At 34.4% G+C, this 12853-nt stretch overlaps 1 protein-coding gene across 12 annotated transcripts in view; it reads right to left on the bottom strand.

Moving 5' to 3' along the window:
• The window catches only part of RP1 (RP1 axonemal microtubule associated), a 204985-nt gene that overhangs the window by 66806 nt on the left and 125326 nt on the right, over window positions 1-12853 (bottom strand). For all 12 annotated transcript variants that reach the window (XM_085221109.1, XM_085221110.1, XM_085221106.1 and 9 more), the window contains 5 exons: window positions 10671-10890; window positions 9152-9306; window positions 6733-6946; window positions 5514-5704; window positions 3595-3805 (listed from right to left, as the gene is read on the bottom strand). In XM_085221109.1, coding sequence (XP_085077235.1) covers window positions 3595-3805; window positions 5514-5704; window positions 6733-6946; window positions 9152-9306; window positions 10671-10890 — 991 coding nt within the window. The remainder of the gene's footprint in view (window positions 1-3594; window positions 3806-5513; window positions 5705-6732; window positions 6947-9151; window positions 9307-10670; window positions 10891-12853) is intronic.

The raw sequence follows: 12853 nt of genomic DNA, 5'->3' as shown, positions 1-12853 counted from the left end.
ACCAAACTGATTCATGTTAGATTGGTGCTATGCTTGAATTAACAAGCCTTAACTAATAAGCCTAATAAAAATACATTAGCTGGAATATTTCTGAAGTACTTTCATTTTGGAAATTAATGTAGGACTTACTATTGCTTCTAATAATAATGTAATCATTTGATAAACATAAGCTACTGGACTTAAATTGTGTCTAGATGAATGAAGAAGCAAGTAGAAAGCTAATTCTTATCCATACACGAATATATCATATTACACTACTCCAAGACAAAGACCTACTGTTAAAAAAAGAAGTAGAAAAGTTATCCTTTATCTATAAACTGTAAAAATTTAAAGCTGGGTAATTTTTTAATAAAGACATATGTTTGTTAAAACATATTAACGTACACTAAGCACTTAAACTCTTCATGCTCTTGTGTTAACAAGCTTGGTGTGTGGCTTGGAATTTGGGTTCACGTTGTGACAAAAATGCACTGTTTACATCACAGAAGTCTGATGCGAGCCAGACGAACCCAGACCATAACTGGTGTTAAAAATATTCGCATAAAGATTGGTAACACTCATTTTCAATAGTTACTTTGAAAATCACATATTGCAAAATTCTAATTTCAGAAAACGTTGAGGTTGTGGTATATATTGCTATATAACTTCTGGTACATGCCTTCAACTGCAGTCACTAAAAATGACATTTTAAAAATCATCTAGCAATGATCTAGAAAGCTTCAAGAAATACAGAAGCTAAGAACCAAAAATACTAAAATTTTAATTGTAACTGAAAATATTTTCTTCAAAAGTAATACAATTTAATTATGTAATGAATTTGTTTCACCGTGTTAACATGCACATTAATGCTCTTCGCAGAATTGTCACAGAATTTAGAAGGACAACAAAAAATCAATCAGTATCTTTTATTCTGAAAGCCACAGAGATTCATGAGTAGTAATTTGGACTGTGATACTTGAGTAAAATTACACTTATAAATACTAGGATAATATGTGAAAATAAGTAAAACAGACAAAGTAGTAGCTTTTTGGATACTAGGTAATATCCAGAAGGCAAATTCAGCTCTAAAGTACTGCCGCAGAATCCAATGAAATTATGCAAAAGAATCATTTGATCTTGTTTATGTAATATAATTGTACCTAGGGAGCTACTTGTATGGTGATCTTGGGTGCAGACTTCTAAGAAAAAGGTATTTTTATAGATGGAAGAAAAGTAATTTCAGAGAATCAATATTCAATTTTGTTAGTGTGTTGCGTTTTGTTTTGTTTTGTTTTTTACATTACTAACAATATATCCAAATGCAGTTGATATCTCTGGTTTACTGGGCATAAAGTTATCCTCACCTCCCGTTGGGCAAGGTTGGATATGGAGGATACATTGACAGAATACATGAGTTTCTCACATGCTCAGAAAGAGGTACAAAACTATTTTTGTAAAGGCCTTGTAGATGCAGGAAAAAAACTGGGAGTGACCACTGGTTTTAAAGAAGAAATTATGATTTTCCTGAAGATCATAAAGGAACACAGATACATATTTTTGCTATATAAATCTCATTTTTTATATAATAATAATATAATAATAATATAATAAGGATCACTTAGTTTAGAAGATCAGTAGTTACATTAATGTAGCCTTTGTTACAATCAAGCAGTTCACATAACTAATGAAAGATACTATTTATTTCAATAATTTTTACTTTTACTTTGCTCCCTATAGAGTTATCTACTTGTTTGATTTGTCTGGAGATAGCAGTGATTGATAACTTTCAACATTTTTCTTTTGTCTTTATTTAAATCTATATTACCAAGAGATTTATTAAAGACATCTCCAAAAACTGATATTTCTTTTGAAGCAATAATGAGTGCAAATGCCTAAAACTGTAAGAAAATTAGAATTCAAGGAAGAAGCTGACGCTTAGAAATTTTAGACTGAATTAGCGTTGGATCCACAAAGAACAAAACTGATATTAACACTTTTGACTGCAGATTGCTCCTTCAGTGCATCTTTAAATATCATAAATGTCATTATGTCATCTGTGGATATATATCTGAGTTTCAAAAGGACAGCTCACAGACTCAAAATGAGTTACATCTGGAAGAAAGAGCATTATATTTCCCTTAGTTAGATGTCCACAAAATGGTTTATGTGCAACTTTCTAGTTTGGTAGATATTACACAAGTATGGTATAATTTGGAGCAGAAACTATGCATGTATCTTCCAAGAAATTTTCCAAGGATACTGTCTCAGACTTCTTATTTTACCTCAAATTAATTGCTCTACTAATCAGGATAATGCTCTTGGACACCACCGCTGTTTCTTAGCCTAACTAAGACTTTGTAGGACATATTCTAGAATTGAACTTTAATACTTAAACATTTAGCAATTACAAATTCTGAAAATAAACACTAATAAAGGTAATTACTAATAGAGAGGTAACAGAGATTTTAACAAACTCTAGAGTTATTATACTTAGCATTGTATATCCTGCATATATTACATGCAACATCTGATGTTATTTTGAACCTGATGGATCAAAAATGTAAAATCATAAGATTTTTTTCAGTAAATGATTACAAGGCTACTAATTTCGTAAAGCTATGAAAACCCACATAAAACCAGATATTTAAAAGGTCTTCATTGTTTAATTTGTTCAGATTTCAATTTAAATGGAATAAAATAGTTAGGAAAATCCCTCTAGAGAGCAGCGTGCAAAAGTTCACATGGAATATTTTATTTCTTTTTCTGGGCAGCTTCCATCTTTTTCTACTAGTTTCTGCTGAAGCAGAATACTCTTTGTACTATAGCCTCTGGCAATAAACCTCTTAACTGTCACCAAAAGCTCCAATACATGATCTTTACTATCCCCATCAATCTTCCTTATTCTAATGAGCTGGATAGATGGGAAGTCTGTTCTTAAATAGCTAGTGATCAAGTCATCAACATGCAGTTGTTGTTTGCCATATTCCTGGGGGACTGGGGGTTATCACTTTATTATATTTCTGTCATCGTCATATACACAATTCACATGTGTTACTAGAAGCCGAAAAAAGTGCAACTTAATCTATTTTGCTGGAATAATACTTGCTCTACTATAAATTTCTCATCAATATCAATAAAACTCTACAGCAATTGAAATTCTCATCTATCCCTTTGCTAATGTAACACATTTTGTGTTTTTTAAATTATATATCTGTTTTGTAGGGAGTCTTTGCAATTCTGTCTTCCTTAAAACACTGACTACTTTTCTAGGTCACACACATTTCTTTATGAATAGGAAGATTCGGGTGATATTGCACTAGATAATATTTTGTGCATGTCTTCAGCTGACATGGCATTAATGTGAAGATATAGCAAATAATCAAGAACTAAAACTAGAAAACTGCCTCACATAAAAGAAGTTGCATTCTACGTTTGGTATCAGCAGTTACAACATCTGTCATAATCTTAATACTGGTGATTTCTCTTTCCTCAGCTTTCTTTAGTGATAAATGCATGCACAAAACATCGCATTTCTCAATATTCAGCCCAGGAGAGATACTAGTATTCCAGTGACACCAATCCTGACCCCAGTAACAAAAAACAGACTTAGCTTACCAGGCAAAGGCTCCTGATCTGCATAGAGAGCTGGCAGTTCCACACATTTGTCTTCATTAGGGTTGAACAAGCAGTCAAAAGCTAAATACATCTCTTCTTTTGTGCCCGTGTGCTTCATATGCAGTAAATCTAAGTGCCACGGCTGTTTTAGCTCGCTATGTGGGCCAGTTACCTGAACTTTGTATAGTGAGCCAATATCTGACAGTTCATCCTATGCAAGAAAAAGATGAATGGATCTCTTACTAATTGTTCCAGTGCATACATAGTTGACAGCTCTATGCAACAGTTGAACGAACTTTAATAGGTGAAGAAGTGGAGCAGGTTTATAACAATTATTATTTTTCTATTTTCTAATCATATTATTTCCTTTGCTCTCATTGCAAATAGTTCCATTTTCATACTATTCTTCATACTTAGCATAGATTCTTTAGCACAGGGAAACTTCCTAAGGACTATTTATTTTTTATACTGCTTATTACCTAACTTAGTGTGTTTAGTTTCTCTTCCATTAAAGAATTAAAAAAAAAAAAAAAAAAAAAAAAAAGCCAATTATTTGTTTAGTGTAATGATTAACTGTTCTTTACACGACTAGTAGAAGTAAGAACCAGGAACAGTTTCTTTACTCACAACTCCAAGGCTGCTTTCTGATGAAACTCAGAATCAAAAGAAACATATTTTCATTCATTCTTTGGGCTTTGTGCCAGGACTCTTTTCATCCCTATTTTCCTGATTTGCCCCTGCTACCTCCTTCTGCAGTTCCAGCAATCAAACCTTAAGAAACCTCTTCTAGGACATAGCTTCACAGACACACTTCCACATTGTAATGCTGGCTTAGAAACTTTCACGGCCTTGTCTGCCCACTTCTTGTTCACTTAGTCCTGCCATACAGATGTTTTTACAAATGAAAGAGTAACTGATCAAGGTCAAATTTAAGCTAATGAACTAGCTGGAGATAATGCAACCACTTTTCTCATAGGGATTAATAATTTCCTCAAAACCCCAAAGGCCAACGGTAAGACGGAACAAAAATTAGAAGAAATGAACAAGTAATTGTCATGATTCCCTTGAATATTCTCCTACTTCTCTGCACTTCATGATTAGGGATTTCTTAAGATAGAGGAGGGGTCTGAAGCATTTGCCTTCAGGTCAGTTCCAAATTCTGCTGTATTGGTCATTCAGAGAGAGCAAAATTGGAAAAGCGTAAAAGTACCACAGCACTGATTGTAGTTGTAAGAGGGAAGAGCCATGGGAGTAGAAGCAGGGCACCTTTTGATAAACTAAATTTCATTCATTTATCCGAAAAGCCTCTTAATATTTCAATTGATAAGTAACTGGAGAAACTAACAACAAAGAACAAACGAGTAAACTTAGGGAGTAAAAGAGAGAAAAGAAAGTGATAATGACAAACAGAAATAAAAGAGTGTAAGAAAATGTAATTATCCTGGAAAAAATATGGTGGCAGAGATGAACAAATTAAATTAAATAGAAAATAAACTCTGTAAGTTTTATCTCATTTATGTTTCTTCCTTCTCCATCATCTGCCCACAAATCTCTATAGTATCCCACAAATTGTATGTTTACAAATTACTTACTTTTGTGAGATCAACAAGAACTGTAAATCACTACCTGCAGACTGGTATATCTTGTGATATGCACCTAGGGACTAATTTGCTTATTTAAACATTCTCAGAATGAAACCTTGGGAGAAGGTTCACTTCTGTTCATTCAAAAGCTGCTGCTTAAGTAATAGCCTTACTGTATACAAAGGAAGAAAATTATAATCCATGCCAAACTACACAGAGAACTTAAAAATCAATTTAGTAGTTTAAAGAAACAATTTATCATTTCAGAATTAAGAGGGTTATCAGGTACATGATTCTTAGATTTTTTTTTTTTCCAATAGATAAAGATTGAAGTACTTTGATTTGAATTTCTTTTCCTGTAACTTGAAGTGGCAACTTCTTATGATTCTGGTTGCCAAAAAAGATGAAAGAGAGGTGTAATGGATCCTCTTCATTGCTCCAGTCAGATCCAGTGATGTCCATTATCCAGAGACCAGATGACTGCATGATGACTTTAGGCAGTTTAGGACGAGAAATCAACCTTCTACCTTTAAAAATGATGAAAGAGAAAGAGGAAAGACGACAGTATGACAGACTGGCATAATATAACAGGACCACAGCCTTTACAATACACAAAGCAAGCTCTATTTGCAGGTTATGTTGTATCTATGGCAACAGTTCACTAAGAATAACACATCAATACTTTTATTACTTTTTTTTGCCAAGAATTTAACAGCTAAATGTTCCTTCTGTGTTTAAATTTTAGTTTCACTGGTATTTTCTTAATAAAATGTTCTTGTCATGTTTGGAAGAAATTACTAAGAGAGCATCTAGTCACTTTTTAGAGGTCTAATCAAAAAAAAATCAATGTTACTAAAACCACTTTATCATTCAGAAGCACCAGACACACCTGTAGCCTGTAGACATCTAATATAAAATTAATAACAATGAACTTCACATGACACTATATCATATTTAGCTATATTATATGGTATAATAGAGTTAGAATGACATATAGTAAACACACAAAAATATTTGCCAGATCCTCAGTAAATCAATATCACCTTCTCTTTCTCTTTTTCTCCATTAATTGCCACTATCTTTCATTTCCATTTGGATTTGAACAACTTGTGGTATAGTAGGCTTGGAATGAGTACATATAAACAAAGCACAGAAGAATTGTAATTCTTTCCACAGTGGAATAATACCACAGTTGAGTTAATACACAGATTGACTAAAGTAACTTTTCTCTGGATTTCAAATTAGATCCTAACCAACCTAAAAGTAATGCATAAGACTTAAGCTATTTATCCCCACAAGGCATACATTTCAAACTCTTTATCTACTTTAAATCTTTTACTGTAATGTGATAAATTTTAATTTAGATGGTGAGAATTTTATACACAAGATATTTACAAGATGGAATTTTATTAACTTTGACATTACCAGATGTGGTATTGCTATAATAACCAAATTAAACTGAAAATTCACATTTTCAATTTAAAAAATCACTTTAGAAACCTGAAGGCAAATTCAAAAGATGCAGAGAGCCAGGCCAGATTACAGAAGAGCTTACCAACTGTAAGTATCTCACAAACAGTCTCACATAATCCTAGATGAGTATCAAGCCAGTTCCAGCATGGAAAGACCCACTCATTGTCTGAGTCTTGTGATTCCCTAACTGTTATCATCTTGAGGTACATTCCAGCCCCATATCCTTGCCCATCATGTTCTATGATCACTTTTTGCAAATGACTCAGAGAAACAGCTTCCACCAAAAATGAATCCACCTGCAAAGAAAATTGAAAATAGTAAGACATCTTGGACCTGAATGTGCTTGAACTCAAGGGAAAACAACCCAGATTCAGCAGAGGTTATATGTTTGTCTGTTTTGTATGGGGGGGTTATTTCGGTAACATTTAACATAACATCTCCCCTCTGAATCTAAGAAAGCACACACTAATTATATCTAACCTTAAATCCCACATTCATAATTAACGATGTATTGCAATCTCATCGGATCTTTGGAAAATACGTACTTTATCAATCATTTTACCTTTAAAAAACATATACATCAACATTCTGGCAGGCTAAAAATTATTTTTGGTTATAATCAAATTATTTTCAGGACACTTCCAGTATCAAAAGTATAACATATAAATTTAGATTTTAAGGATCATTTAGAATTTACTTATGTTAACAGTCCTAAAGAAAATGTAATCTAAACATTTTGTTGTCTTTTTGTTTTTCTTACAAAATGAAAATTACTGCAGTAACAGAAAACTGAAAGATTAAGCAAGACAACATGGAGAGAGTTGAGTAAAAGACCATAAACAGGAACTGAAGCAGAATGGAGAAGATAGAATAAGAAAAAGGGCATCAGGGGATGAAAAACAGGATAAATGTGAAACAAAACAGGTTTTCTGTACACAGTCCAGCCTAGGGTCAGGTGGACTTGATTGCAACTTCTAATGGTCAGCAAGGTTATGAATAACTGGAATTTAAACAACATCTAGAATTATAATTAACACCATCATCCCAATAAACATTGACTTAATAGCAGGAACTTACTAAGCCAGATGTAACGGCAATTAAAAAGAAGGTAATTGCAAATTGATCTCTAAAAAAGCGTAGTACTTTCAAAAGTCCTCTATGTTGCTTGTGCTACTTTTAAAATAAAAATATTGGAGAAATAGCTTTTCTGTTACTAACATTAAAATTACCTTTGCGTGACAAAAATAGTCAAGACTTGACAACCAGATTGTAAATGGAAATCATTAAATTTTTTAATTAATACATTTTAGGAAATAAATCAGAGAATGAAGGTAAAATAAAATAACTGTTGTAGAGTGCTATTTCTGTACATAGCCATAGCTCTGATATGTTACAAAAAATTATTTTTAGAGATTCTCTCAATTTATATTGAATCCAGTTTTTCCTCACCTTATCAAATAATTCCACAGAAATCTAAGACTCTCTAGAAGCAAAATTGTTATGTGCATTCTCTTCTTTTCTCTTGTCTGAAGTCACTAAGTAAACTTAAGTTAGTGTTTAATGTGTTTTAAACACTGAAAGCACTGAACTTGCAAGTCTCACAGCAATTTCCTTAACTATTTTTCTATCCATAATTTTTAATTCTTTGCTACTCATGCTGTCCTAAATTTGGAATAGAAGAACTACGGAGTGTCATCACAGTTTGTCCTCAGGAATCTGCTTTGTGTTTGCTCATACAGCACTGGAAATGTACTTGTCCAGAAAGGAAATAACACTGACATTGGTCTGCTGTGAATAGTTGGATAATAAATTCTATTTCCATCTGGTGGCCTTTTACAAAGGAGTGACAGCATTTGTGGATGACACCAGGCCGAGTGGTGCAGTTGATACAATAAGAAGGAAGGGATGCTATCTGGAGGGACAAGGACAAGCTTGAGAAGTGTGCCCACGTGAACGTACTGAGGTTCAGCAAGGCCAAGGTGTTGCACCCAGGTCAGGGCAATCCCAGATAGGTGTACAGACTGGGAGAAGAACTCACTGAAAGTAGCCCTGCAAAGAAGAATTTTGAAGTCTTGTCAGATGAAAAGCTCAACATGAACTTGCAGTGTTCGCTTACAGATCAGAAGGCCAACTACATCCTGGGCTGATCCAAAAAGGGAGGGGGGGTTGGCAGCAGGGAGGGTGAGGTGATTATCTCCTTCTGGTCAGCCCTTGTGAGGCCCCACACTGAGACCAGGCCTGGGGTCCCCAGCACAAGAAAGATGTGGAATTGATGTAGCAGATGATCAAAGGGTTGAAGCACCTCTTCTAAGAAGAAAGGCTGAAGGAACTGGGCTTGTTCAGCCTGGAGAAGAGAAGGCTCCAGGAGGACCTCATTGCAGCCTTCCATATTTAAAGGGAGATTACAAACAGGAAGGAGACTAACTTGAGCAGGCATTAAGAGATGCAGTAGAGTCAATGGTAGGTCCTGCATAAGTAAGACAGCATTTTTGTGCCATTACCTTATTCCTTTGGAATTTCCTTTCTGTTGTTAAAGGTGTATGAAGATTCCTTACACCTGTGTCACCTCTTTTGCCATAAAGGGTGATATAAACATTTGCAAAGGTTTCTGCTCCCCAGCGGTCACCAGTATGAACAGAGACAAAGTATTTATGGACTGTACAAAAAAAAAAAAAAAAAAAAAAAAAAAAAAGTACAAATGAAACACGTGACTTACAAAAGTGTTCTTAAAGAAAAAAAATCAGTATATATTGTTTAGTAAGATTACTGTTTGTTTTCACTTCTGGAACTGCCAAAAAATCTGCTGTATAGTGATTAAAATGGGTTACTCTTTGTGAATGTGATCTCTTCAAGCAAAGAGAAATGAAGTCTTTACATTACTTCCTTAGAAATCCAGTGAAATTGGATTCAGGCAACTTAGGCCTCTGCAACTTAGACTTACTAATATCCAGACAAATTCTATCTAAATCTATTTTACGGCCCAAGTCTTGAAAAATAAGAAGTCATCTGAGGTTTTTCTTTTACTGTTAAAAACTGCATAATCTTCGCAATAGTTAATAATCATCATGGGTCAAAGAATAAACTGCTATGTAAAGTTTATTCAAATTAGGTAACAGTGACTGATGTAGCATAACCTCTCGATGCATGATATGAGATATAAGTATAAAAATTTATCAAATGCACATATTAATGTAAGGTGTATGACAGCAACAGCAAAACGTTTTTGCCTCTGTAGTGCTCCTGTATAAACACATTTTCTTATTTCAATTGATACAGCTAGAATGGATTTTCTTCTGAGAAATATCACTGAGTTGCAGATGTATTCATACTTCAACAAAGAGAATAACTAAAATTTTTCAAATGTCATTTTTAACATACTGTCCTCCCAAGCTAACATTCAACTAATGTAATGCCATGGTTTCTTTTAAGGTTGTGAAAAGGTTTGAGATATTCAGGAACTAGAATTTCTGGAACTTCAGTTTTGAAAAGCAGTCATGTCTCATATTACTTTCATCTCATGTGTAACTTCCAACTTTTCCGAACAAATGCAGTGCTTCTGCAGACCTTCACACTCCAAGAGCATTTCTGAATATTCTCTGAAACTCTCAGCATGTCAGAAAAAATGCCTTAGGGAAAAACAATACAAAACTTTTTTGTACAATACAATTCTTTCCATTGGTAACTGAACTTATTATAAACCAAGTAATTCAATAGCAAATGTACAATAGATCGTTTCCATAGCTTTTTAACATGTGCTTTAACTCTAAAAAGTATAATTATTTTCTTCAGTTTTGTACACAGAATCATGCAGAAGATTTAGCAACTGTGAAGCCCAATCTGTCACTTAACTGGAAAATTAAAATTTCTTAAATGGTCAACATTTTTGCAGTGTATGTATGAAGGATCTGTTGGCACTGATCCACTGAAGGTATCAAATGCTCAACAAATGTTATATTCTATATATGACATTTATTTATTTTCAAGAGGTTTGCAGTGTTTGTATCTGCTCAGTGTTTTCACCTGGTAAAGTTTTCTGGTCCTCACTGACTACAGGGAATTCTTTCACCAGCTCCTTGTCTTCTCTGCTAAGAGACAGCCAGCAGTTGCAGTCAAAGTTCAACTCTTGTTTTGTATGTAGCTCTTCTAAGTGGAAAGACTTCAAGTGCCAACCCTCAAAGCCTGGCACATCATCACAGCTGACCCGAATCTTATACACATCTCCCACATCTCCAGTCTCAACCTGCAAAAAAACATCAAGAGGAAGTGCATACTGTCAGGACCGCTTCACTCACAGCAATTTCCTCAGCAGCGTGGAATCCTTCAACTTAACATTAACCAATGGAGAAACTGTGTTAGAAGGTAAGATGAGAGTAATAAGGGAATCTCTCCTTCTCTTCTCCATGGATGAGACTGCCTCCTTTATTTTATTCTATTTTCTTTCCAGTAATGTATAATACTTAAACACTATGGTAAGTTGAGATTAAAATTATTATCATATACACATTCAAGCTCATAAAGCAAATGTAACATGTCAGGATATGACCCTCCTGGATAAGGAGAGTGTTAACTTACAATTAAAGTTCCTAATATCAGAAGTCATATTAGATATTAAAATTAATGATCATTATCACAAGCTGAGAACATTTTAACTGAATTCTAACTTGCAAAACGATTGGATTTAAAACATGAAATTATTTTATAACCACTTCTGAGGAAAAAAGGCATATTTCTGCATAAACTTAAATCACGAATCATGCAGAAATAAACCTGTAGAATATCACAGCCATTGCTCCTATACAACCTGTGGGAAAACCAGTATCTCGTTGCAGGCTCTGGGCTTCTGTGAAATCTGTTTAAACCATCCAAAATAGCACTATGGGAATTGGGATTTGCAAACTGCATCAAATGATCTAATGATCTGCATGACATTAGCAACTGTACAATAAGACTTTTTAGCCCCAGGAAGTAGAGTGCTGCAGCCTTTCACCAGGCAACTGCAAGAAAGATATGGCAGGGAATGAATTTCAAGTAAAACAAAAGACAGAACTATTCTGAAAAGACATTTATTTATTTATTTACTTTAAAGGGATCAAAACTGAAATTGTAGCCTTGTTCTTTCTTTTTGTTCTTCCTGCATTTTATTTTCCCAGATCAGTTACAATATAAGCTTTGGTGACTGTTGCCAGGAAGTAAGTTCTTTATGTGTACAGTAGAATTTATGCATCACATTAGAATTAGAGTTAGCCTTATACAACTGTGCTATCGAACCACCAACCAACTGATCCCTAATACACAGCACGGAGCTCTTAACAGCTTAATTAATTCTGCTACTCAGCATAGCTCTGTTCTTGACAGTTCGTCACTGTTGACCCACCTTTCCTAAAGCTAGTTCATCTGACTTTGCTCACTGGAGACACACATGTAGGGAAATATTCGTTACATTATTCTTATCGGGGAAGAACAGTTAAAAGGCATGGTCTTGTCTTTCTAGGAGAGCATTGGCCACCCTCATTAATAAATGTTATGAATAGAAAAAAGGGTAAAACAGCAGTGTATGAAGAGGAACAGTCAATTAAAAAGAAATAGCAACCTGCCAAAATCATTTTACAGAAGCTTGAACAGTTTATGAAGTAGAACTTAAGAGATGTGGTAAAGAATTGCACTTGAAAACTTAAAAGATCCCTTCCAATCTCAATTTCTTAAGGCAAGTATTATAAGATTTTACTATGTCATCCCAGAAGGTGAAGATTCGAGGCACTGTTCTATAAGGACCAGTAGCATAACTCTGTAATGGTCCAGCATCCCCAGTGCTGCAGGGAATCTCTCAGCTCTCAAACTCCATAGCATACACGATAGCCACCACAGCAGTAATTTTGCATCAAAAAGGGCACCAGATTTGTCCTCTCTCAGAGCCTGGCTTGCCCTGCTTGCTTGTATGCTGTCATAAATATTTAAGAATTGAAGGACGTCCTTTGCTGATGTGTACATATGAGGAGTTATGCATAAAGGACTTACCATATCTTTACATCCTGGCTTGATCTCCGTCATTGCTCCAGAAACAGGGAAATATGTGGGCAGAATATTTTATCAAGAGTTTTTCAATCATGCTATATATACTGCAGATTATATCATTAGCTATGGCATGGTAAGTGGCCTAATTCCTCTTAAAATATACATTCATTTCTTATTAAACCTAATGGGTA

This window comes from Meleagris gallopavo, chromosome 3, assembly GCF_905368555.1.
Source record: "Meleagris gallopavo chromosome 3, MGAL_WU_HG_1.1, whole genome shotgun sequence".
NCBI lineage: Eukaryota > Metazoa > Chordata > Aves > Galliformes > Phasianidae > Meleagris > Meleagris gallopavo.
Note: the sequence above shows the minus strand (reverse complement) of the source record. Positions and strands in the feature narration are given on the sequence as shown.